The sequence below is a fragment of the Balaenoptera acutorostrata genome, chromosome 17, assembly GCF_949987535.1.
Source record: "Balaenoptera acutorostrata chromosome 17, mBalAcu1.1, whole genome shotgun sequence".
Taxonomy (NCBI): Eukaryota; Metazoa; Chordata; class Mammalia; order Artiodactyla; family Balaenopteridae; genus Balaenoptera; species Balaenoptera acutorostrata.
This window is the reverse complement of record NC_080080.1, coordinates 18,944,572-18,972,207: the sequence shown is the minus strand read 5'-3', so window position 1 is coordinate 18,972,207 and position 27,636 is coordinate 18,944,572. Positions and strand designations below refer to the sequence as shown.

The following is a 27,636-nucleotide window of genomic DNA, read 5'->3' as shown; positions in this document are numbered from 1 at the left end:
AGCACGTAATGTGTTTGGGGAACCATAAGCACTTTAGTGTGACCCATAGAGAAAGGTGAAGATAGAGTGATGAAGTGGTTTGTGTGCCTGAATAAGGAGGCTGGGCTTTATCCTGTAAGACATGGTATGCCATGAGGAGTTTTATGAAGGGAGGGTGACCTGCAGAAATCTATGTTTAAGAAAGATAACCTTGGTGAAATGGGGAGGAGGGATTAGGGCAGGAGAGGATAAAGCTAGAACACATAGTTGGAAGGTTGTTTTGGAAGACTTCTTCCATTTACCATGCATTTTAAAGTACCTATTACGTACCAGAGATACAATGAAAAATAAGTTGTTCCCACCTTTCAGAGTGTTAGCAGACATATGGTCCATGCCAAAAGTTCCTTCATATTTGGTCCTGTCCAAAACAATTTGGCATGGACCAAATATGCTCATAACATTTTGGATAGGATCAAATTTCAAGAACCTGTTGGTGTAGACCAAATGTCTTATCAACGTTTCGGACAGGACCAAATGTCCTGCAAGGGACAGGAGCATAGTCAGAGGGATCTGATGCGGGAGAGTGTAAGGATCAAGGAAACAAAGAGGTAATGAGAAACTGTACAAAAATAAAGCTCGACATCCTTCCTAGCATACCAGGCAAAGTCTTCAATGGTCAACCTATGTTGTGGTATCATGTCCCAGACTATATTATTTAACAGCACAATTGTATAACTACGGGTTCCGCATACATGCCTTATGCTATCCTGCATCTTTTAATGCTATTTGTTCTACCTGGAATGCCAGACTCTTTCTTCTTCCATCTTCATATCTAGCTTTTTCTAGTCTAACTATTTATGATGATTTTCACTATTGGAACTTGAAACAGAATACTAATTGATGAATTTCTCAGACATTTCTGATACAGATATTACAGGACTCTGAGGTCAGAATATTTTTATTTATAGCAGAACATGAGTATCATGCAGTCAACATTCATGAATGCTCATGGGAGACATGCAATTTGGAAGGGTCTATGAGGGTGAGGATTGACAATGTAGGAACATTTTTCCTGTAGTTTTCATCATGATGGTTTTAGAGAGTGGGGCTTCTGCAACTTGAATGCATTATTCATCTTAGTTTCTATTTGTCCTGGCTGTATTTAATTTAAAAGCTTGTAAATTTTTATTTTTCAAGTGATATTGAGTATTTATTAAAGAAACATTAAGAAACAGAAAAGAGAATGAGGTTGCTGGTGGGGGTTGAGGAAAGAAAAACCAAGGGAGAGAGTGCAAGCCAGAGAGGGGAGAGGGACAGAGCAGGGGAGAGAAAGAGAGAAAAAGAGAGAGAGAGGGAGAGAGAGAGAGAAGTGCTGCAGGCTTCATCTTTGAGAGGAGGGGGAAAAAAACCATCAGCGGCAGTTTTGTGTTACTGTGTCTGGCTTAAAGAAGAAAATTCTGGACATCCAGGCTGAAAAAAATCAAAGCTCAGTGCAGACTACTTCTATCAAGAGAATTCTATGATCTGAGAATGGGTTGGATCAGTACAGGTGGTTTGAGAAGACACTGATGAGGACCATGGAAACATAGGAGAGGATGAGCGGCTTCTCTGCTTCCTTTCAACAGAGCTCTAGGCACCACAGGGCCACATAAGGAGGGTGAGGTTCCTGGAGTGGACTATATTTTCATCACTGTTGAAGATTTTATGGAATTGGAGAAAAGTGGTGCTCTCCTACAGAGTGGGACTTATGAAGACAGACCTTCAAGATGGCGGAGGAATAAGATGTGGAGATCAACTTCCTCCCCACAAATACATCAGAAATACAGCTACATGTGGAACAACTCCTACAGAACACCTACTGAACGCTGGCAGAAGGCCTCAGATTTCCCAAAAGGGAACAGACGCCCTCAGGAGACCTACGCGCAGAGGCGGGGCCAAATCCAAAGCTGAACCCCGGGAGCTGTGTGAACAAAGAAGAGAAAGGGAAATCTCTCCCAGCAGCCTCAGGAGCAACAGATTAAATCTCCATGATGAACTTGATGTACCCTGCATCTCTGGAATACCTGAATAAACAATGAATCATCCCTAAATTGAGGCGGTGAACTATGGGAGCAACTGTAGACGTGGGGTTTGCTTTCTGCATCTAATTTGTTTCTGGTTGTATGTTTATCTTAGTTTAATATTTAGAGTTTATTATCACTGGTAGATTTGTTTATTGATTTGGTTGCTCTTTTCCTTTTTTTTTTTAATAACGTATTTTTTTTTTCCTTTTTTCCCTTTTTGTGTGTATGTGTATGCTTCTTTCTGTGATTTTGTCTGTATAGCACTGCTTTTACAATTTTTCCTAGGGTTCTGTCTGTCCGTTTTTTTTTTACTTATATAAATTTATTTATTTATTTTTGGCTGCTTTGGGTCTTCGTTACTGTGCACAGGCTTTCTCTAGTGTGGCGAGTGGGGGCTACTCTTCATTGTGATGCGTGGGCTTCTCATTGCAGTGGCTTCTCTTGTTGCAGAGCACGGTCTCTAGGCACATGGGCTTCAGTAGTTGTGGCGCACATGCTTCAGTAGTTGTGGCTCGTGGGCTGTAGAGCGCAGGCTCAGTAGTTGTGGCGCACGGGATTAGTTGCTCCGTGGCATGTGGGATCTTCCCGGAGCAGGGATCGAACCTGTGCCCCTGCATTGGCAGGTGGATTCTTAACCACTGTGCCACCAGGGAAGTCCTGTCTGTCCGCTTTTTTTGTTTGTTTTGTTTTGGTTTTTAGTATACTTTTTAGCACTTGTTATCATTGGTGGATTTGTTTTTTGGTTTGGTTGCTCGCTTCTTTCTTTCTTTATTACTTTTGATTTTTATTTAAATAACTTTATTTTATTTTATTTTATTGTTTTTTTCTCCCTTTTCTTCTGAGCCGTCTGGCTGACAGGGTCTTGGTGCTCTGGCCGGGTGTCAGGCCTGTGCCTCTGAGGTGGGAGACCTGAGTGCAGGACATTGGTCCACCAGAGACCTCCCAAATCCACATAATATCAAATGGAGAAAGCTCTCCCAGAGATGTCCATCTCAACACTAAGACCCAGCTCCCCTCAACGAACAGCAAGCTACAATTCTGGACAGCCTATGCAAACAACTAGCAAGACAGGAACACAACCCCACCCATTAACAGAGAGGCTGCATAAAATCATAATAAGGTCACAGACACCCCAAAACACACCACCAGATGCAGTCCTGCCCACCAGGAAGACAAGATCCAGCCTCATTCACCAGAACACAGGGACCAGTCCCCACCATCAGGAAGCCTACACAACCCACTAAACCAATCTTAGCCCCTGGGGGCAAATACCAAAAACAACAGGAATTACGAACCTGCAGCCTGCAAAAAGGACACTCCAAACACAGTAAGTTAAGCAAAATGAGAAGACAGAGAAACACAGGGCAGGTGAAGGTGCAAGGTAAAAACCCACCAGGCCAAACAAATGAAGAGGAAATAGACAGTCTACCTGAAAAAGAATTCAGAGTAATGATAGTAAAGATAATCCAAAATCTTGAAAATAGAATAGAGGAAATATAAGAAATGTTTAACAAGGACCTAGAAGAACTAAAGAGCAAACAAACAATGATGAACAACACAATAAATGAAATTAAAAATTTTCTAGAAGGAATCAATAGCAGAATAACTGAGGCAGAAGAACAGATAAGTGACCTGGAAGATAAAATAGTGGAAATAACTACCACAGAGCAGAATAAAGAAAAAAAATGAAAAGAATTGAGGACAGTTTCAGAGACCTCTGGGACAACATTAAACACACCAACATTCGAATTATAGGAGTCCCACAAGAAGAAGAGAAAAAGAAAGGAAGGGACTGAGAATGCTTTTGAAGAGATTATAGTTGAAAATTTCCCTAATATGGGAAAGGAAATAGTCAGTCAAGTCCAGGAAGCGCGGAGAGTCCCATACAGGATATACCCAAGGAGAAACATGCCAAGACACATATTAATCAAACTATCAAAAATTAAATACCAAAAAAATTTTTTTAAAACAACAAGGGAAAAACAACAACTAACATAAAAGGGAATCCCCATAAGGTTAACAGCTAATATTTCAGCGGAAACTCTGCAAGCCAGAGGGAGTGGCAGGACATATTTAAAGTGATGAAAGGGAAAAACCTACAGCCAAGATTACTCTACCCAGCAAGGATCTCGTTCAGATTCGACGGAGAAATTAAAACCTTTACAGACAAGCAAAAGCTAAGATAATTCAGCACCACCAAACCAGCTTTACTACAAATGCTAAAGGAACTTCTCTAGGCAGGAAACACAAGAGAAGGAAAACACCTACAAAAACAAAACCAAAACAATTAAGAAAATGGGAATAGGAACATACATATCGATAATTACCTTAAATGTAAATGGATTAAATGCTCCAACCAAAAGACCTAGACTGGCTGAATGGATACAAAAACAAGACCTGTATATCTGTCTACAAGAGACCCACTTCCGACCTAGGGACACATACAGACTGAAAGTGAGGGGATGGAAAAAGATATTCCATGCAAATGGAAATCAAAAGAAAGCTGGAGTGGCAATTCTCATATCAGACAAAATAGACTTTAAAAAAAAGACCATTACAAGAGACCAAGAAGGACAATACATAATGATCAAGGGATCAATCCAAGACGAACATAAAACAATAGTAAGTATTTATGCAGCCAACACAGGAGCACCTCAATACATAAGGCAAATGCTAACGGCCGTAAAAGGGGAAATTGACAGTAACACAGTAATAGTAGGGGAGTTAAACACCCCACTTTCACCAATGGACATATCATCCAAAATGAAAATAATTAAGGAAACAGAAGCATTAAATGATACATAAAACAAGATGGACTTAATTGATATTTATAGGACATTCCATCCCAAAACAACAGAATACACTTTCCTCTCAAGTGCTCATGGAACATTCTCCATGATAGATCATATCTCGGGTAACAAATGAAGCCATGGTAAATTTAAGAAAATTGAAATCATATCAAGTATCTTTTCTGACCACAATGCTCTGAGACTAGATATCAATTACAGGAAAATAATCTGTTAAAAATGCAAACACATGGAAGCTAAACAATACACTACAGAATAAGCAAGAGATCACTGAAGAAATCAAAAAATACCTAGAAACAAATAACAATGAAATCACAACAACCCAAAACCTATGGGATGCAGCAAAACAGTTCTGAGGTAAGTTTACAGCACTACAATCCTACCTCAAGAAACAAGAAACATCTCAAATAAACAACCTAACCTTACACCTAAAGCAATTAGAGAAAGAAGAATAAAAAAACCCCAAAGTTAGCAGAAGGAAAGAAATCATAAAGATCAGATCAGAAATAAATGAAACAGAAATGAAGATAACAATAGCAAAGATCAATAAAACTAAAAGCTGGTTTTTTGAGAAGATAAACAAAATTGATAAACCATTAGCCAGACTCATCAAGAAAAAAAGGGAGAAGACTCAAATCAACAGAATTAAAAATGAAAAAGGAGAAGTAACAACTGACACTGCAGAAGTACAAAGGATCATGAGAGAGTACCACAAACAACTATATGCCAATAAAACGGACAATCTGGAAGAGATGGAAAATTCTTAGAAAAGCACAACCTTCCGAGACTGAACCAGGAAGAAATAGAAAATATAAACAGACCAATCACAAGTACTGAAATTGAAACTGTGATTAAAAATCTACCAACAAACAAAATCCCAGGACCAGATGGCTTCACAGGCGAATTCTATCAAGCATTTAGAGAAAAGCCAGCACCAATCCTTCTCAACACTTCCAAAATATAGCAGAGGGAGGAACACTCCCAAACTCATTCTATGAGGCCACCATCACCCTGATGCCAAAACCAGACAAAGATGTCACAAAGAAAGAAAACTACAGGCCAATATCACTGATGAACATACATGCAAAAATCCTCAACAAAATACTAGCAAACAGAATCCAACAGCGCATACACCATGATCAAGTGGGGTTTATCCCAGGAATGCAGGGATTCTTCAATATAAGGAAATCAATCAATGTGATAAACCATATTAACAAATTAAAGGAGAGAAACCATATGATCATCTCAGTAGATGCAGAAAAAGCTTTTGACAAAATTCAACACCCATTTATGATAAAAACCCTCCAGAAACTAGGCATAGAGGGAACTTACCTCAACATAATAAAGGCCATATATGACAAACCCACAGCCAACATCATCCTCAATGGTGAAAAACTGAAACCATTTCCTCTAAGATCAGGAACAAGACAAGGTTGTCCACTCTCACCACTATTATTCAACATATTTATGGAAGTTTTAGTCACAGCAATCAGAGAAGAAAAAGAAATAAAAGGAATCCAAATTGGAAAAGAAGTAAAGCTGTCATTGTTTGCAGATGACATGATAGTATACATAGAGAATCCTAAAGATGCTACCAGAAAACTACCAGAGCTAATCAATGAATTTGGTAAAGTAGCAGGATACAAAATTGGTGCACAGAAATCTCTTGCATTCCTATACACTAATGATGAAAAATCGGAAAGAGAAATTAAGGAAACACTCCCATTTACCACTGCAGCAAAAAGAATAAAATACCTAGGAATAAACCTACCTAAGGAGACAAAAGACCTGTATGCAGAAAACTATAAGACACTGATGAAAGAAATTAAAGATGATACAAACAGATGGAGAGATATACCATGTTCTTGGATTGGAAGAATCAACATTGTAAAAATGACTATACTACCCAAAGCAATCTACAGATTCCATGCAATCCCTATCAAACTACCAGTGGCATTTTTCACAGAACTAGAACAAAAAATTTCACAATTTGTATGGAAACACAAAAGACCCTGAGTAGCCAAAGCAATCTTGAGAAAGAAAAACGGAGCTGGAGGAATCAGGCTCCCGGACTTCAGACTGTACTACGAAGCTACAGTAATCAAGAGAGTATGGTACTGGCCAAAAACAGAAATATAGATCACTGGAACAGGATAGAAAGGCCAGAGATAAACCCATGCACATATGGTCACCTTATTTTTGCTAAAGGAGGCAAGAATATACAATGGAGAAAAGGCAGCCTCTTCAGTAAGTGGTGCTGGGAAAACTGGACAGCTACATGTAAAAGAATGAAACTAGAACATTCCCTAACACTATACACAAAAATAAACTCAAAATGGATTAAAGACCTAAATGTAAGGCCAGACACTATAAAACTCTCAGAGGAAAACATAGGCAGAACACTCTATGACATAAATCACAGCAAGAACCTTTTTGACCCATCTCCTAACGAAATGGAAATAAAAACAAAACTAAACAAATGGGAACTAATGAAACTTAAAAGCTTTTGCACAGCAAAGGAAACTTAAACAAGACGAAAAGACAACCCTCAGAACAGGAGAAAATATTTGCAAATGAAGCAACTGACAAAGGATTAATCTCCAACTTTACAAGCAGCTCATGCAGCTCAATTATCAGAAAAACAACAACCCAATCTAAAAATGGGCAGAAGACCTAAACAGACATTTCTCCAAAGAAGATATACAGATTGCCAACAAACACATGAAAGGATGCTCAACATCACTAATCGTTAGAGAAATGCAAATCAAAACTACAATGAGGCATCACCTCACACCAGGCAGAATGGCCATCATCAAAAAATCTACAAACAATAAATGCTGGAGAGGGTGTGGAGAAAAGGGAACCCTCTTGCACTGTTGGTGGGAATGTAAATTGATACAGCCACTATGGAGAACAGTATGGAGGTTCCTTAAAAAACTAAAAATAGAACTACTGTACAACCCAGCAATACCACTACTGGGCATATATCCTGAGAAAACCATAATTCAAAAAGAGTCATGTACCACAATGTTCTTTGCAGCTCTATTTACAATAGCCAGGACATGGAAGCAACCTAAGTGTCCATCAACAGATGAATGGATAAAAAAGATGTGGCACATATATACAGTGGAATATTTCTCAGCCTTAAGAAGAAACGAAATTGAGTTATTTTTAGTGAGGTGGATGGACCTAGAGTCTGTCATACAGAGTGAAGTAAGTCAGAAAGAGAAAAATAAATATCGTATGCTAACACATATATATGGAATCTAAAAAAAGAAAAATGGTTCTGAAGAACCTATGCCCAAGACAGGAATAAAGACGCAGATGTAGAGAATGGACTTGAGGATATGGGGAGGGGGATGGGTAAGATGGAATGAAGTGAGAGAGTGGCACGGACTTATATATACTAACAAATTTAAAATAGATAGCTAGTGGGAAGCAGCCGCATAGCACAAGGAGATCAGCTCGGTGCTTTGTGACCACCTAGAGGGGTGGGATAGGGAGGGTGGGAGGGAGATGCAAGGGGGGGGGAGATATGGGGATATATTCATATGTATAGCTGATTCACTTTGTTGTAAAGCAGAAACTAACACACCATTGTAAAGCAATTATACTCCAATAAAGATGTTAAAAAAAAAAGAACAGAAAAGAGTACAAAGAAGAAAATTAAAAACACAATTTCATATCCCAGGGGTAATTCCTTCCTGTATTTTGATGTATGTTCTTTTTTTTTCTTTGTTGTATTAAGTAAGTTTTTCAATTTGTGTATATTTTCAAATAGATTTTGCTCTCATTTCGAAGGTAAAACCTAATCTAGATTTTATCTTTCCTTGAAAACAGAGCACCAGGTTTTCTTTTGTAAGCTTATAATTATCAGATCTTGTGGTCCCTTTCAGCTTTAAATTCAAACCATAAATATGTAAAATTTTATACATCATGGAACTCATGAGAACAACCTCACCAAATCCTTATTGTCCCTGGAGTCCTAACTGAGAGATGATTTATTTTACATCGTAAATAGCTTTAAGGGAATAAAGTCAAGTAAATTTTTTTTTTCTAAAGAAAGGTGAAAGGTACATTAGCTCACAGAATATTTGTGTGCAAATGGCCTAAGATGAAAAGATTCAGATTATTAAAGACTAAATTGTTTGTTTCATCATAAAACAGAGTTAACCACTGTGGTCTACACTAATGAAGGGGAAGAGAGACATAGATAATCTGAAACAGCATGTGATACAAGACTATTAAAAAATGCTTTCAGTGGAATACGTTTTTGTTAATGTGTTTTTTGCTTGTTTTTTAACATTGATATCAGTATTACCTACTGATAAAAGTTTCCCTGAGCTAGCATAATGTGCATTTCTTGATATGCATCACTGAGTGTCAGAAGGGCATAGACAGGATTTTTGAGCAAGGCTGGAATTAAAGTTTGCTTATGGCCTCAGTCCAAATGCATATCAAGTTTTAGATTAATCTGCTTTCATTGTGTGGTATGCCTTCCTCCTGGAAGCTGAATCTCTCTCACATTGTTAATTCAATAAGCAGAGGGCAGGGTGCACAGAGTGGTAGCTTGGATTTCCTTCTAATCAGTAGGCACTAGAGTGTTTGCTGATGCTTCTGTCTCTAAATCACTTTAGTTCTACATTTTTCATTCTTCCCATTTCTATTCTTTGGGGCTGAGATTGGTAGATTTTTTTCTCTTTAATTCCACACATTTGATTAAAGCTTCTTTGTCATGACTAGGAAACTTGGGTATAGGAGAGCCATGATGGTCAGGGGCAAGAGGTTGGAGTAAGATGTATGTCTTTCCTTTGGGCTGTAGCTACCAGAGGGAAACCATTATCTGCTTTGTTGGTGTCATAACTACTGTGTTTTCCCCTTTTCCCTGATTCAAAATTCATTCTTGGTCTCCAGTATGTAAAGCTGCCAAAGCCGACCTGGTGTTTATGGTGGATGGATCCTGGAGTATTGGTGATGAAAATTTCAATAAGATCATTAACTTCCTGTATAGCACTGTTGGAGCTCTGGACAAGATAGGTGCAGATGGAACTCAAGTAAGGCTGATAGATCAATCATTAATTCATTCTATGCATGAAAAAATTATTCCAAGCTGTTATTATGGCTACTTGTGAGGGAATATGGGTAAAGAACTATCCTGATTGGATCCAACCCTAAATGAGAGTATAGACAAGTCTGAGTTTAGAAGCAGCTTACCGGTGTGTGACAGAGCTTGAGAAGATGCTAATCCTTAAAAGAGCTTGAGTTCAGCAAACTAAGACAGGTTAGAATGGCCATGTCAGCAGATGTGTCTTCTATATACTAGGATAGAGTATCTCTCTAAAGGAACATCCAATATTTTCTTTGCCCTCGAGGATGTTAAAATCTTGAAAGAGAGAGGTCATCATCACAAATTACTACAGAACAAGTAGAACATAGAAAACTAATTTATTCATTCAACAAACATTTATTGAGAACTTATTTTGGTTAAGTACAGTACTGTCATAATGGGTATGACAGACATGTCCCTAATTTCATGTTGCTCATATTCTTAAAGGTAGGGAGAGGAGGAGGATGAGAGACAGATACAAATTGGCAAACAAATAAATTCACAAGGTAGGGATGCGAGCTTTCGAACTGAGATTTAAATTTACCAAAGTTTATTTTAAATTGCGTGATCCACAAAGTCTTCTTTGAGGAGGTGGCTTCTGAACTGAGATGTGAATGATGCTGAGAAGATTTGAAAGTAGAATTTCCAGACAGGGAAAGTAGTAAGTGCAGAGGGCCTAAGTCGAGAATGAGTTTTGAGGCTTCAGGTGCTAAAACTTGGGGCTGGAATATAGTGGATGAGCATGTGGGGGGCTGGGGGGAGAAGAAGAGGTGGAAGTAGTCGACAGAGCTAGATCACCTTGAGTCTGATGACCCACTGAAGAAGTTGGGTATCATCCTAAATACAATGGGAAGCCACTGGGAAGTTTTAAGGAGAGAAGATCTGATATGCTTTTTAAAAAAGATCATTCAGACTGCTTCGTGGAGTGTGAGTACTAATAAAGGTGAGAGTGGAAGTGGAGAGACCACCTGGGCTGTTGCTCGCATGGTCCAACACAGAGGTGATGGAGGCCTGGGCTAGGGTGGTAGCAATGAGATGCACCAAAGTGAACAGATTGAAACTATGTCTTGGAAGAATGGCTGAGAAAACTTGGATGTAAGGGGAACCAGAAGAGAAGAATAGATAAAATGCTCAGGCATTTCAGGGAGGGAGAAATTTGTTTTGAATAGAGGTTTCCTAAAGATGATGACATTTGCAATAGACCTTGATAAGCTGGTAGCAATTGAAGGCTCATAAAGCCAAAAAGAAGCCCTTTCATAATTCTGAAAATCAAACAAAAAATATAATAAATTTAAAATGTCCCCAAAGTTGCACAGGAATAGAAGCAAATTGTAGGAAATGAAGCCAGGATGGTTTATATTGCAGTGATTAAGAACACAGATTTTGAAGTAGAATTACCTGGCTTCAGCTGTTGGTTCTGCCAGTGGCTACTCTAGTAATCTTGGGTACCTTACTTGGCTTTCTGTCCCTCAGTTTCCTGATCTGTAAAATGGTAGAATAGTAGTAATTATTTCATAAGTTTGTTTCATAAAGAAATCCTTGTAAAGAGTCCAACTTCGATTCTTTCTCTGAACTTTGTCAAGATAGAAGATCTAGGCTGCCATTTTCCCATCTGTCAAATGAGATGGCAAAAGGTCTTCATGCTTTAGGGAGAGATTTTTAAAATAAACTACTTCCTGAAAAGTACTTAGTTAAGATGTCGTCAGATTTGGTATGTAACTTGTATGGTTTAAACCAAGGAAATTGTGGACTGGGTTAAAAAAGAAATTAAAACTGCAGTTGTAGGACCTCCTGGTGGTGCAGTAGTTAAGAATCCGCCTGCCAATGCAGGGGACACGGGTTTGAGCCCTGGTCTGGGAAGATCCCACGTACCACAGAGCAACTAAGCCCGTGTGCCACAACTACTGAGCCTGCGCTCTAGAGCCCTCGAGCCACAACAACTGAAGCCCGCGTGCCTAGAGCCCGTGCTCCGCAACAAGAGAAGCCACTGCAGTGAGAAGCCCACACACCATAACAAAGAGTAGCCCCCGCTCACCGCAACTAGAGAAAGCCCACACGCAGCAACAAAGACCCAGCACAGCCAAAAATAAAAAATATAAATAAATTAATTAATTTTTAAAAAAACTGTAGTTGTAATCATGCTATAGTGTGTGCTCTCTGGCAGAGAGGAAGTCTACAATATACAAAAAAATGAACACACCTTCTCTCTCTAGGTTGCAATGGTTCAGTTCACTGATGACCCCAGGACAGAATTTAAACTTAACTCTTACAAAACCAAAGAGACTGTTCTTGATGCAATTAAACATATCTCGTACAAAGGAGGAAATACAAAAACAGGTAAGACCACAAGAAGCCCAGGTAAGACCACAAGAAGCTCAGCTAAGACCCAAAATAATTATTACTAATTACTGAAATGACTTCTTTTTGAAGCATAGCAATATAGATTTTTTTTAAAAAAGGTTTTTCATTGACTTAAGAACTTTGTTCCCACTCTCCCATCTCTATCATGGGAGGGAATGAAATTGAATTGTTGCCTTCCTTTGTTTCAGGAAAAGCAATTAAGCATGTCCGAGATACCTTGTTTACTGCAGAGTCAGGGACCAGAAGAGGCATCCCGAAGGTCATCGTGGTTATAACTGATGGAAGATCACAAGATGATGTGAACAAGATCTCCAGGGATATGCAATCAGATGGTAAGTTTTACATAGATAAGCAATAGTGGCTACCAATAATACCGTTAGCCTTGTTTTCTGAATACACATTTATAGGCTACATCAGCATGACTTAAATGTTTCTAAATCTTTCTTAATATTAACTGGGCAATGTGATTTTTAAGTTTCCAGGTTACAAATCTATTATTTTGCTGTATTTTCTCCAGTACTTTTGTTACATACAGGATGCCCTATATAAGAAACTCCATCAATTAAGTGCACTACAGGACTTCCCTGGCGATCCATTGGTTAAGATTCCATGCTTCCACTGCAGGGGGCATGGGTTCGATCCCTGTCATGCTGTGTGGTCAAAAACAAAAAAAAAGAAAAAAGAAAAAAAAAGAAAATTAAGTGCAATACTATGAAAGGGACCAGGGGAGGGAAACTGATCACAGAAACTCCTCAGCCTCAGCCTCCTCATTTGTAAAATGGAGAACACAAAATGTGAAGATTACATTCTATAAGATCTGTATAAGCAAAGACTAGCTTAATATGTATTTGCCAAGCATTGAACTGTGACCCACCTCAGGCTTCTAAGCCTGTAATATCTCAGTTCCTACTTCTGAAAATGAAACAAAAACAAAAAACAAAAAAGAACTGTTTTTTTGTTTCAATTGCACTTTTTCTCATGAATACTAAAATCATTATTAAAAATATGCAAAAATAAAGATGTTACTCAAATGGTAACTATTTTCTCTCAAACACTGACTCTCTTAAGCTTCTTTAAAGTGGAAACTTTTTTTAGGGGATGATGGGTTAATTATCGTATAGTGAATTATGTGCATGCAGAATTCTGATGAACTGTAAAGAATGAATTATCCACCCCCACTGGCCCTCCTAAATAAACGTGTTTTAAACATTTGGACCGGTCTTATATTGCATTATTTGTTTTTGCTGTGATTTAAAGTCATCAGAAGTCTGTTCCCCTTTTACCACAGGCTACAGCATTTTTGCAGTCGGCGTGGCTGATGCAGATTACTCAGAGTTGGTTAACATTGGCAGTAAGCCCAGCGCCCGGCATGTCTTCTTTGTGGATGACTTCGACGCCTTTAAGAAAATTGAAGATGAGTTGATTACTTTTGTCTGTGAAACCGCGTCAGCAAGTTAGTTCTTTGGAATTTGCACTTACATTGCTTAAAGGCTGAGATATTTATACCCATTAAATAATGAGTGCCGTCCTGATCCAAAGAAAGAAAATTGACTTGGAGAGCTATTTGTTATGCAGACATTAAGTTTTGTGGTTTTGAGCATAAGGGAAGTAAACCTCACCTCTCCCTGGTTCAGGGTTTTAGGTTGATAAAGACTTTCCCTAAAAAGACGAGGGTCTGTATTTAAAAGCAACTCTCTTAAACAGCTATAGCAGATAGTTTTCAAAAATGTGTTAAGTCTACTCATCAGGGTAACACATTAGAAGTGGGACTTCTCCCAAGACATGCTGTCAAGTGACCACCATCGATTTTAATGGACCCAGGAGAGGAGAAGGAAGTTGGGACCCTTTGGTTTTAAAAGAAGGAGTGAGAGTGTTTCAATCTTTAGGAATCCACAGAAAACTGTAACCACATGTGGTTTGGATTCCCTCCACAACTGACTTCCGTAAAGATTATGTTAGCTTCCTGTTCTCAGGACAAGGAAAGAATATGTTTGGAAAATATCTAAATTAGGGTTTTATCTTGTTTGTTTTGTCTTCCAGCCTGCCCACTGGTGCATAAGGATGACATTGATCTTGCAGGTATGCAGTTTTGCAAATTTTCCAAATACAAATATATTAAATAACTCCCATTTTGGGTCCAGATTTTTTCACTTAATAGACTAATTTTGAAATTTAAAATCCTAAAGTGCCTGTTTATTCTTTTTCTCTATCTCTGTTTTTTTTCTTTTCCTTTCTTTCTTTTTTTTTTTTAAAGGATTTAAGATGATGGAAATGTTTGGTTTGGTTGAAAAGGAATTTTCATCGGTGGAAGGGGTTTCTATGGAGCCTGGTACCTTCAATGTGTATCCTTGTTATCAACTTCATAAAGATGCCCTGGTTTCCCAGCCAACCAAGTATGTTTCCATTGCAAGATACTAAAGTCAATTATTGTTTATTATATCTCAATGTGGAAATGATATCAACCAGAAATATGCTGTAATAATTCCCAGCAGGATTTTCCATGATGGATAGAGCAGATGATGTTTAGATTTCTTTAAAAACGTTAGACCTACACATAATGCTGGTTGAACTTTCATATTTGTTCATCTCAGAAAAATATAAAGATAGTTAGTACTTACATAGCACTACTACAGACCAGACATTGTTCTAAATGCTAGTAACTCACTCAAACCTCCCAATAACTCTATGAAGTAGAGTCATTTATTATCTTGGTTTTATAAATAACAAAACTAAAGCATAAAGAAGCTAAATAACTTGAATGAGATCACATAGTTTGTTGAAGACCATGCTGGGATTTGCACCTGAAGATCCCAGAATCCACACCCTGAACCATTTTAAGCTAGTGCCATGAATTCAGATGGTTTTTATCCTGGAGAAGTCACAACAGCAACTCCATATAGTTGATGTAAAAATCACATTATTGGGGGGAACTTCAAGATGGTGGAGGAGTAAGACATGGAGATCACCTTCCTCCCCACAAATACATCAGAAATACATTTACCTGTGGAACAGCTCCTACAGAACACCTACTGAGTGCTGCAGAAGACCTCAGACTTCCCAAAAGGCAAGAAAATCCCCATGTACCTGGGAAGGGCAAAAGAAAAAAGGGGTGCAGAGGGCAAAGTGGAGAGATTCCCGCACAGAGGATCGGTGCCGATCAGCACTCACCAGCCCAAGAGGCTTGTCTGCTCACCCGCCGGGGTGGGCGGGGGCTGGGAGCTGAGGCTCGGGCTTCAGTCGGATCCCAGGGAGAGGACTGGGGTTGGTGGTGTGAACACAGCCTGAAGGGGGCTAGTGCACCACAGCTAGCCAGGAGGAAGTCCGGGAAAAAGTCTGGACCTGCCGAAGAGGCAAGAGACCATTGTTTCAGGGTGTGCGAGGGGAGGGGATTCAGAGCACCGCCTAAACGAGCTCCAGAGACGGGCATGAGCTGCGGCTATCAACGCGGACACCAGAGATGGGCATGAAATGCTAAGGCTGCTGCTGCAGCCACCAAGAATCCTGTGTGCAAGCACAGGTCACTATCCACACCTCCCCTCCCGGGAGCCTGTGCAGCCCGCCACTGCCGGTCCTGTGATCCAGGGACAACTTCCCCAGGATAAAACACAGCCCGCCTCAGGCTGTTGCAAAGTCATATTGGCCTCTGCCGCCGCAGGCTTGCCCCACATTCCGTACCCCTCCCAACCGTGGCCTGAGTGAGCCAGAGCCCCCTAATCAGCTGCTGTTTTACTCACTCCTGTCTGTGCGGAAACAGACGCCCTCAGGCGACCTACACGCAGAGGCGGGTCCAAATCCAAAGCTGAACCCCAGGAGCTGTGCGAACAAAGAAGAGAAAGGGAAGTCTCTCCCAGCAGCCTCAGGAGCAGTGGATTAAATCCCCACAATCAACTTTATGTACCCTGCATCTCTGGAACACCTGCATAGACAACAAATCATCCTAAAATTGAGGCAGTGGACATTGGGAGCAACTATAGACTTGGGGTTTGCTGTCTGCAACTGATTTGTTTCTGATTTCTATGTTTATCTTAGTATAGTTTTTAGCGCTTGTTATCATTGGTGTATTTGTTTTTTGGTTTGTTGCTCTCTTCTTTTTTTATTATTATTATTTTTTTTAAATTTATTATTATTTTTCTTTCTCTTTTTCTCCCTTTTCTTCTGAGCTGTGTGGCTGACAGGGTCTTGGTACTCTGGCCTGGTGTCAGGCCTAAGCCTATGAGGTGGGAGAGATGAGTTCAGGATATTGGACCACCAGGGAGCCCCCGGCCCCATGTAATATCAATCGGCGAGAGCTCTCCCAGAGATCTCTGTCTTAACGCTAAGACCCAGCTCCACTCAACGACCAGCAAGCTCCAGTGCTGTATGCCCCATGCCAATCAACTAGCAAGAAAGGAACACAACCCCACCCATTAGCAGAGACGCTACCTAAAATCATAGTAAGGTTTTACTATGTGTGTTTTGTTTACCCCAAAACACACCACTGGACGAGGTCCTGCCCACCAGCAAGACAAGATCCAGCCCCACCCACCAGAACACAGGCACCAGTCCCCTCCATCAGGAAGCCTACACAAGCCACTGAACAAACCTCACCCACTGGAGCAGACACCAAAAACAATGGGAACTATGAACCTGCAGCCTGTGAAAAGGACCCCAAACACAGGAAGTTAAACAAAATGTGAAGACAAAGAAATATTCAGCAGATGAAGAAGAAAGTAAAAACCCACCAGATTAAACAACTGAAGAGGAAATAGTCTACCTGAAAAAGAATTCAGAATAATGATAGTAAACATGATCCAAAATCTTGGAAATAGAAGGGAGAAAATAGAAGAAACATTTAACAAGGACCTAGAAGAACTAAAGAGAAAACAAACAGTGATGAACAATACAAAAAATGAAATAAAAATTTCTCTAGAAGGAATCTATAGCAGAATAACTGAGGCAGAAGAACAGATAAGTGACCTGGAAGATAAAATAGTGGAAATAACTACCACAGAGCAGAATAAAGAAAAAAAATGAAAAGAATTGAGGACAGTTTCAGAGACCTCTGGGACAACATTAAACACACCAACATTCGAATTATAGGAGTCCCAGAAGAAGAAGAGAAAAAGAAAGTGACTGAGAATATATTTGAAGAGATTATAGTTGAAAACTTCCCTAATATGGGAAAGGAAATAGTCAATCAAGTCCAGGAAGCACAGAGAGTCCCATACAGGATAAATTCAAGGAGAAACACACCAAGACACATATTAATCAAACTATCAAAAATTAAATACAAAGAACAAATATTAAAAGCAGCAAGGGAAAAACAACAAGTAACACACAAGGGAATCCCCATAAGGTTAACAGCTGATCTTTCAGCAGAAACTGCAAGGCAGAAGGGAGTGGCAGGACATATTAAAAGTGATGAAAGGGAAGAACCTACAACCAAGATTACTCTACCCAGCAAAGATCTCATTCAGATTCGACGGAGAAATTAAAACATTTACAGACAAGCAAAAGCTAAGATAATTCAGCACCACCAAACCAGCTTTACAACAAATGCTAAAGGAACTTCTCTAGGCAGGAAACACAAGAGAAAGAAGAGACCTACAATAACAAACTCAAAACAATTAAGAAAATGGTAATAGGAACTTACATATTGATAATTACCTTAAATGTAAATGGATTAAATGCTCCAACCAAACGACATAGACTGGCTGAATAGATACAAAAACAAGACCTATATGCTGTCTACAAGAGACCCACTTCTGACCTAGGGACACATACAGACGGAAAGTGAAGGGACGGAAAAAGATATTCCATGCAAATGGAAATCAAAAGAAAGCTGGATTAGCAATTCTTATATCAGACAAAATAGACGTTAAAATAAAGACTATTACAAGAGACAAAGAAGGACAATACATAATGATCAAGGGATCAATCCAAGAAGAAGATATAACAATTGTAAATATTTATGCACCCAACGCAGGAACCCCTCAATACATAAGGCAAAGGCTAACAGCCATAAAAGGGGAAATTGACAGTAACACAATAATAGTAGGGGACTTAAACACCTCACTTTCACCAATGGACAGATCATCCAAAATGAAAATAAATAAGGAAACAGAAGCGTTAAATGATACATAAAACAAGATGGACTTAACTGATATTTATAGGACATTCCATCCAAAAACAGCAGAATGCACTTTCTTCTCAAGTGCTCATGGAACATTCTCCAGGATAGATCATATCTTGGCTCACAAATAAAGCCTTGGTAAATTTAAGAAAATTGAAATAGTATCAAGTATCTTTTCTGACCACAATGCTACAAGACTAGATATCAATGACAGGAAAAAAACTGTAAAAAAAAAAAAAAAAAACTGAAGAAAAAAAAAGGAGGCTAATCAATAGGCTACTAAATAACCAAGAAATCACTGAAGAAATCAAACAGGAAATCAAAAACCTAGACAAATGACAATGAAAACACGATGAACCAAAACCTATGGGATTCAGCAAAAACAGTTCTAAGAGGGAAGTTTATAGCAATACAATCCTACCTCAAGAAACAAGAAACATCTCAAATAAACAACCTAACCTTACACTTAAAGCAATTAGAGAAAGGAGAACAAAAAAACCCCAAAGTTAGCAGAAGGAAAGAAATCATAAAGATCAGATCAGAAATAAATGAAAAAGAAATGAAGGAAACGAAGCAAAGATCAATAAAACTAAAAGCTCGTTCTTTGAGAAGATAAACAAAATTGATAAACCATTAGCCAGACTCATCAAGAAAAAAAAGGAGGAGACTCAAATCAACAGAATTAGAAATGGAAGAGGAGAAGAAACAACTGACATTGCAGAAATACAAGGGATCATGAGAGATTACTACAAGCAACTATATGCCAATAAAATGGACAACCTGTAACAAATGGACAAATTCTTAGAAAAGCACAACCTTCCGAGACTAAACCAGGAAGAAATAGAAAATATGAACAGACCAATCGCAAGCACTGAAATTGAAACTGTGATTAAAAGTCTTCCAACAAACAAAAGCCCGGGACCAGATGGCTTCACAGGCGAATTCTATCAAACATTTACAGAACACCTAACACTTATCCTTCTCAAATTCTTCTGAATATATAGCAGAGGGAGGAACACTCCCAAACTCATTCTACGATGCCACCATCACCCTGGTACCAAAACCAGACAAAGATGTCACCAAAAAAAGAAAACTACAGGCCAATATCACTGATGAACACAGATGCAAAAATCCTCAACAAAATATTAGCAAACAGAATCCAACAGCACATTAAAAGGATCATACACCATGATCAAGTGGGGTTTATCCCAGGAATGCAGGGGTTCTTCAGTATATGCAAATCAATCAATGTGATACACCATATTAAAAAATTGAAGGATAAAAACCATATGATAATCTCAATAGATGCAGAAAAAGCTTTCGACCAAATTCAACACCCATTTATGATAAAAACTCTCCAGAAAGTAGGCATAGAGAGAACCTACCTCAACATAATAAAGGCCCTATATGACAAACCCACAGCCAACATCATTCCTAATGGTGAAAAACTGAAACCATTTCCTCTAAGATTAGGAACAAGACAAGGTTGCCCACTCTCACCGCTATTATTCAACATAGTTTTGGAAGTTTTAGCCAAAGCAATCAGAGAAGAAAAAGAAATAAAAGAAATCCAAATCAGAAAAGAAGAAGTAAAACTATCACTGTTTGCAGATGACATGATACTATACATAGAGTATCCTAAAGATGCCACCAGAAAACTACTAGAGCTAATCAATGAATTTGGTAGAGTAACAGGATATAAAATTAATGCACAGAAATCTCTTGCATTCCTATACACTAATGATGAAAAATCTGAAAGAGAAATTAAGGAAACACTCCCATTTACCACTGCAACAAAAAGAATAAAATACTTAGGAGTAAACCTACCTAAGGAGACAATAACCTGTATGCAGAAAACTATAAGACAGTGATTAAAGAAATTAAAGATGATACAAACAGATGGAGAGATATACCATGTTCTTGGATTGGAAGAATCAACATTGTGAAAATAACTCTACTACCCACAGGTATCTACAGATTCAATGCAATCCCTATCAAACTACCAATGGCATTTTTCACAGAACTAGAACAAAAAATTTCACAATTTGTATGGAAACACAAAAGACCCTGAATAGCCAAAGCAATCTTGAGAAAGAAAAACAGTGCTGGAGGAATCAGGCTCCCGGACTTCAGACTCTACTACAAAGCTACAGTAATCAAGACAGTATTGTACTGGGTAAAAACAGAAATATAGATCAATGGAACATTGTAGAAAGCCCAGAGATAAACCCACACATATATGGTTACCTTATCTTTGATACAGGAGGCAAGAATATACAATGGAGAAAAGACAGCCTCTTCAATAAGTGGTGCTGGGAAAACTGGACAGCTACATGTAAAAGAATGAAGTTAGAACACTCCCTAACACCATACACAAAAATAAACTCACAGTGGATTAATGACCTAAATATAAAGCCAAACACTATAAAACTCTTAGAGGAAAACATAGGCAGAATATTCTATGATGTAAATCACAGCAAGATCCTTTTTGACCCACCTCCTAAAGAAATGGAAGTAAAAACAAAAATAAACAAATGGGACCTAATGAAACTTAAAAGCTTTTGCACAGCAAAGGAAACCATAAACAAGACGAAAAGACAACCCTCAGAATGGGAGAAAATATTTGCAAACGAATCAACGGACAAAGGATTAATCTCCAAAATTTACAAGCAGCTCATGCAGCTCAATATCAAAAAAACAACCCAACTGAAAAATGGGCAGAAGACCTAAATAGAGATTTCTCCAAAGAAGACATACAGATGGTCAAGAAGCACATGAAAAGCTGCTCAACATCACTCATCATTAGAGAAATGCAAATCAAAACTACAATGAGGTCACACCTCACACCGCTCAGAATGGTTATCATCAAAAAATCTACAAACAGCAAATGCTGGAGAGGGTGTGGAGAAAAGGGAACCCTCTTGCACTGTTGGTGGGAATGTAAATTGATACAGCCACTATGGAGAACAGTATGGAGATTCCTTAAAAACTAAAAATAGAACTACCGTATGACCCAGCAATCCCACTACTGGGCATACACCCTGAGAAACCATAATTCAAAAAGAGTCATGTACCACAATATTCATTGCGGCACTATTTACAATAGCCAGGACATGGAAGCAACCTAAGTGTTTGTCGACAGATGAATGGATAAAGAAGATGTGGCACATATGTACAATGGAATATTACTCAGCCATATAAAAGAAACGAAATTGAGTTATTTGTAATGAGGAGCATGGACCTAGAGTCTGTCATACTGAGTGAAGTTAGTCAGAAAGAGAAAACTGAATACCGTATGCTAACACATATATATGGAATCTAATGAAAAAAAAAGAAGTTCTGATGAACCTAAGGGCAGGACAGGAATAAAGACGCAGATGTAGAGAATGGGCTTGAGGACAAGGGGAGTGGGAAGGGTAAGCTTGGACGAAGTGAGAGAGTAACATTGACATATATACACTACCAAATGTTAAATAGATAGCTAGTGGGAAGCAGCTGCATAGCACAGGGAGATCAGCTTGGTGCTTTGTGACCACCTAGAGAGGTGGGATAGGGAGGGTGGGACGGAGATGCAAGAGGGAGTGGTTATGGTGATATATGTGTACATATAGCTGACTTGCTTTGTTATACAGCAGAAATTAATTCAACATTGTAAAGCAATTATATTCCAATTAAGGTGTTAAAAAATTTACATTATCGGGCTTCCCTGGTGGCGCAGTGGTTGGGAGTCTGCCTGCCAATGCAGGGGACACGGGTTCGGGCCCTGGTCTGGGAAGATCCCACATGCCACGGAGCAACTGGGCCCGTGAGCCACAACTGCTGAGCCTGCGCTCCTGGAGCCTGTGCTCCACAACAAGAGAGGCCGCGATAGTGAGAGGCCCGCGCACCGCGATGAAGAGTGGCCCCCACTTGCCACAACTAGAGAGAGCCCTCGCACAGAAACAAAGACCCAACACAGCCAAAAAATAAATAAAAAAAAAAAAAAAAAAAAAATTTACATTATCTAGTTATTCTACAATCTATGATGCACCTAGGGATTCCTGGTGCTATTTCAGCAGTTCTGAAAACTCCAGAGGTACTTGAGATTACAAATTAGGAGTTCCTGATTTAAGGGGTCATCTCTCAATATGTCACCTGCTACTTTACATTCCAAATATTCTTTTTTTTTTGTCTCAAAATGCCTTCAGTATTTTAATGTGAAACTTTTTCTGTGTCCACATTTTGATATAGTGTGCACATATGCATGAAAATGTGGGGGAGATCATTTTCGAGTATTAAATTAATCTGTCCAATTTGTAAACAAGTTGCTTTTCTACCTTCTTCCAAAATACTGTTTATTGAATTCAAACTTATTACAGTACTATCTGTTGTTTTAGATAAATCCAACATCTGACGTTACCTTTTGACAGGTTTTTTTACACTGTCTAGTGATGAATATTAAAATGGATATTTGAAAATCATTCCTGGAGGCCTAGACAAAAATGAGAATTGCCAGAAGGAAAATCTTCTACCACTCCCCTGAAATTGTTCATCCAGCCAGCAATGCCCTCACCCCCCACCTTGCTAAATCCATTCACTTGTTCCCAGCCTTTATCTCACTCGACCTGTCACCAGCATTTTCTACAGTTGATCATATCTTCCTCCTGGATTCAGTCTCCTCCTTGGGCCTCTGGGACACACACTGCCTCTAGTTTCTGTCTACATTACAGGCTGTTCCTTTTCAGTGCTGGCTCTTCTTTTCTCCTCCATCTCTTTATGTTGGAGGGACCAGGACTTGCTCAAGACCTCCTTGTTTTCTCTGTCTGTCCCTTCTTCCTAGTGATCTTTTCAGTATCGTAGTGTTGAACCCCATCTACATGCCAAGGACTCCTAAATTTTATACTTCCAGTCCAGATCTACTTCCCCAAATTTAGACCTACATATTTAATTGCTTACTAGATATCTCTACTTGGATGTCTCATAGGCATTTCATACTTTATAGGTTCAATACCACATCCCTGATCCTACCTCCAGAACCAGCTTCACCTATGACCTTTTTCATCTTAATGATAACTACATTTAATGAGTTTCTTAGGCAAAGAAGCTGGACTCCTCTGTTTCTCTTATGCCCCACATCAATCCACCAAGGAATCCTAATTGTCTGTTCCTTCTCACTACCTCTATTGTCATCACCCTGATATGAGGTACCATCATCTCTTCCCTACATCATTACAGCAGCCTCCTACCTGGTCTTCCCGCTGCTACCCTTGCCTTCTTGGAGTCTGTTCTCCAAGTAGCTGTCAGAATGATTTTTTTTTTTTTTTTGATGTATAAATCAGATCATGTCACTCCAAAATCTGCCAGTGATTCCTCATTCCCCTTGGCATAAAAGTCAAAGCTCTTGAATGGCCAAAGAGCCCTACATTTTCTGGGTAGCTATTACCTCTTTGACTTTACTTCTTGTTTCTTTTAGTCCGTTCTCAAAATATACCAGACACACCCCACTTTAGTATCTTTGCACTGGCTGGATGTCTTCATCTCCTATGAGTTTTTCTTCAAGTGTGACCTTCTCAGTGAACCTTTGCTCAAATGCAGTCTTCTCAATGAACCTTCTAAGTGAAGCCAATGCTGATGACTTTAATTAAAATGGCAAAATAATGCATTCTAGCATTCCCAATCCCCATTATGCTGCTTTTTGTTGTTTTTGATGGCACTTATTACCTTCTAATAAACTGTATAATTCACCCTGCTCAAATTCAAGTTCTCATATGAAGGTTCCTTGCCAGTTTGATTCACTGATGTATCTTAATGCATATTACCATGTCTGGTACATCGTAGAAACTCAACAAATATTGAATGAATGAATATATACATATTTAATGTATGCAAATCAAACTTTCACTTTTAAATTTATGCTAAATTCCTACCTATTCACCAATTTGTCAATTTGAGTAATAAATATTATGGGTCTCCTATATATCTAAAAGCCTATATCTGTTGCTTGAGGGAAAAATTTTAAAGTATGTAAGTGATCCACTTAACTATTAGAGAGGTAAGATGGTGTAGCAGGTTGGGTTCCCCAGGAAGCAGATCCAAAGGTGGAGATTAGTGTGTGGGAAGTCGGTGGGGCTGTGCTCTTCTGGAAGGGAACAGAAGGAAGTAGGATAGGGCAAAGGAGAGAAGTCAAGCTATGAAGCAGTTTCAGTAAAAGCCTCAGTTGACCCACACACAGGAGTTCTTAGAATGGAGTTATCTCCTTTGGAATGAGAGGCTCTGGTCCTTATATCCCCTCAAAGACTAGTCATTGAAAAGAGGCACCATAATAAAGTTGGCATGACCTTGGGAGAGGCACCCCTCATCTGCTGAGGCCATTCCTGAGGGAACTGGTATCTGAGAGCTGTCTGCAGACATCACTCCCAGAAGCAGGATTAGTCGATTCTCAATTCTTAAAGGTGGATTTAGATGGTGCATCAGAGCACATAGCACAGACAGGAATGCAACTAACTACAACATGTGGTAGAAAGTGACAATGTCTTAAGTTTTATAAAGGGACTGTAGATAAACATTATTTATAATACTAAAACTTGAAACTACTTAAATGTTTAATAAGAAGTGACTGGTCAGATAAATTATGGAATAGCCAATCAAGAGAAGGTTGTGCAGATATTAAATATCATGCCCTTAAAAATATTTAAGGAAATGTGAAATATGTAGTAAATGGTGCTAAGAAAAGAAAGGGGCAAAATTATATAAATTGGACAAATACTTACAGACATTCTTTAAAGGATGGAGGGAAATGCACGACATCAAAAGAGTGATCACTTCTGAATGGGGTAATGGTGATCTGTTATTTTCTTCTTTTCTGTTTTTTCACATCTTGTATAATGAAAGTGTATTTGCTTTTATAATCGTATAAATAACTTCTTAAAGAGGGATATAATAAAATATACTATTTTCTTTCTATTTTCAGATATTTACATCCAGAAGGATTGCCCTCTGACTATACAATCAGTTTTCTATTCCGGATTCTTCCTGATACTCCAGAGGAGCCATTTGCTCTTTGGGAGATTTTAAATAAAAATTCTGACCCATTGGTTGGAGTCATTTTAGATAGTAAGTATATTTATTTATAAAACGTTTGCACACACATGTATGAGTAATGTATGTGGCATGTCATCTTGCCTGGTTTGTGTGTATTGTAGAGTAACTCACTTATTTTAAGCTATTTGTAAATACTAATAATGGACTATGTGATAGTTGATTCATTCATTTATCTACTCATTCTTTCAACAAATATTCATCGAGTTCCTACTATTTGCCAACGCCAGGCTCTGGGATTCAGTAGTGAGCAAGGTGGAGAAAGACAATTCCTGAGACATGCCGACTGTGGGAAGAGCATGCAACTTGATGCAGAGGAGGATGAGTGGGAGGGGTGGGATCTGAAGTCACTTTTCCTATATGGATATGATAAGTGTAAGATGCCTCTTTTGGGTTCCTGGGCCCAATTCCAACATGTGTGTTGGGCGTGGGGGGTGGAGGAGAGGCTCCCACACAACACCAAGCAATTCTTGGACACCAGCAGAGTATCTGAGAATTCAACTCCAATCTGATACTGTTTACCAGAGGTAGCATCAGATTCCACAAGTTGAGGGCTTGTTCCTATAAGACTGCCCTCCTCCCCCTCCATTTCAGCCACCAGTGACAAGCTCAGGCTGCTACCAGCTACGAATTGGAGGTTCCGACAACCCGCTCCAGCTCAGGATGTCAACTGAAAGTCCAGATTTTTACCTGTACTTCTGACCCACAGTCTATAAATCAGAGGTTCCCACAACTTCCTCCTCGGGTTCAGTTAATTTGCTAGAGTGGCTCACAGAACTCAGAGAAGCATTTTACATACTAGATTACCAGTCTATTTTAAAAGGATATAACTCAGGAGCAAGGCATGGGGAAGAGGTGGGGAGCTTCCATGCCCTCTCCACCTGCACCACTCTCCTAGCACCTCCATATGTTTACCAAGCTGGAAATTCTCTGAACCCCATCCTTTTGGGTTTTTATGGATGCTTCATTACATAGGAATGATTGATTAACTCGCTGGCCATTGGCAATTGAACTCAGTCTCCACCCCCTCTCCCCTCCCTAGAAGTTGGAGGGGGTAGGGGGACTGAAAGATCTAACCCTCTTGTCACATGACTGGTTCTCCAGGCAACCAGCCCTTATCCTTAGGTTACCTAAGGGCTTTCCAAAAGCCACTGTATTAACATAACAAAAGGCACATTTTTTGTTCTTACCACAGGAAATTCCAAGGGTTTTAGGAGCTGCAAGGCAGGAACCCTAGACAAAGACCAAGTATATATGAGAAATATATTTTGGTCATCTGAATAACAAATATATATTTCTTTTAAGTTACAATCTTGCAATGCCTCTTTCATATCCTAGAAAAAAATGTCAGATTGGCAGCAGCATGTTTTGGGAAGAATTCTGGGATGGAGATATAAAATTGAAAGTTGCATATGTGAGATCATCTAGAGAGTAAATCCAGAAAGAAAAGAGAATAGTTGTGAATGAGAAATTCCATTGTTTGGAGATTGGAAAGTTGAGGAGGAAATTAACAAAGGAAAGTTCTTAACCTTTACTCTTGGATGTCATAAATGATTATCACTTAAGAGAATTATCAAGTTTTTGGTTAATGTCCCTGAGTTTTCTAAATATATTTTTAGTTTAGGATCCCAGTCAATCTGGGAATGAAAATTTGGTGGTTATTGTTAGGTATTAACTCGAACATTTGGATAAGAAAAGTATTTTAAGCTATTTCCAACTAGTATTTGTTAAAGGACATTTCAGTACATGGAAATAAATCAACAACTAAACATTGTGAAAGCATTTTGTATTGATTTTGAAACTAAGGGAAAGCTGTAGATTAAAAAGGTGTAAATTCCTAACTCTATATACAACCAGGACTTGAAAACAAAGAAGTCTCTTGAAATGATTAATACTTACTCCTTTAGAAAGCAGAATGAAAAATTTAATTGTAACCGGGGAATGAATTAGTGAGGAAAATGTTCCTCTCTTTTTGTAAGAAAATATTCCTTGTAACATGAAGTACTCGAGTAGGAAGGTTTTTTTTTACTTGTTTGTTTGTTCATAATAAAAGACACGCTGAAATATCACTATTTTGGGGCAGTGTAAGTTACATGTCCTGGGAAAACTGGTTGCTTCAGTGGTTAAATA

At 38.9% G+C, this 27,636-nt stretch overlaps 1 protein-coding gene across 5 annotated transcripts in view; it reads left to right on the top strand.

The window, feature by feature from the left end:
• Window positions 1-27,636, top strand: part of COL14A1 (collagen type XIV alpha 1 chain) — a 243,696-nt gene that overhangs the window by 134,466 nt on the left and 81,594 nt on the right. For all 5 annotated transcript variants that reach the window (XM_007188834.3, XM_007188835.3, XM_007188833.3 and 2 more), the window contains exons 26-32: window positions 9,764-9,903; window positions 12,170-12,293; window positions 12,506-12,649; window positions 13,606-13,770; window positions 14,358-14,396; window positions 14,572-14,710; window positions 25,379-25,521. In XM_007188834.3, the coding sequence (XP_007188896.2) occupies window positions 9,764-9,903; window positions 12,170-12,293; window positions 12,506-12,649; window positions 13,606-13,770; window positions 14,358-14,396; window positions 14,572-14,710; window positions 25,379-25,521 (894 nt within the window). The remainder of the gene's footprint in view (window positions 1-9,763; window positions 9,904-12,169; window positions 12,294-12,505; window positions 12,650-13,605; window positions 13,771-14,357; window positions 14,397-14,571; window positions 14,711-25,378; window positions 25,522-27,636) is intronic.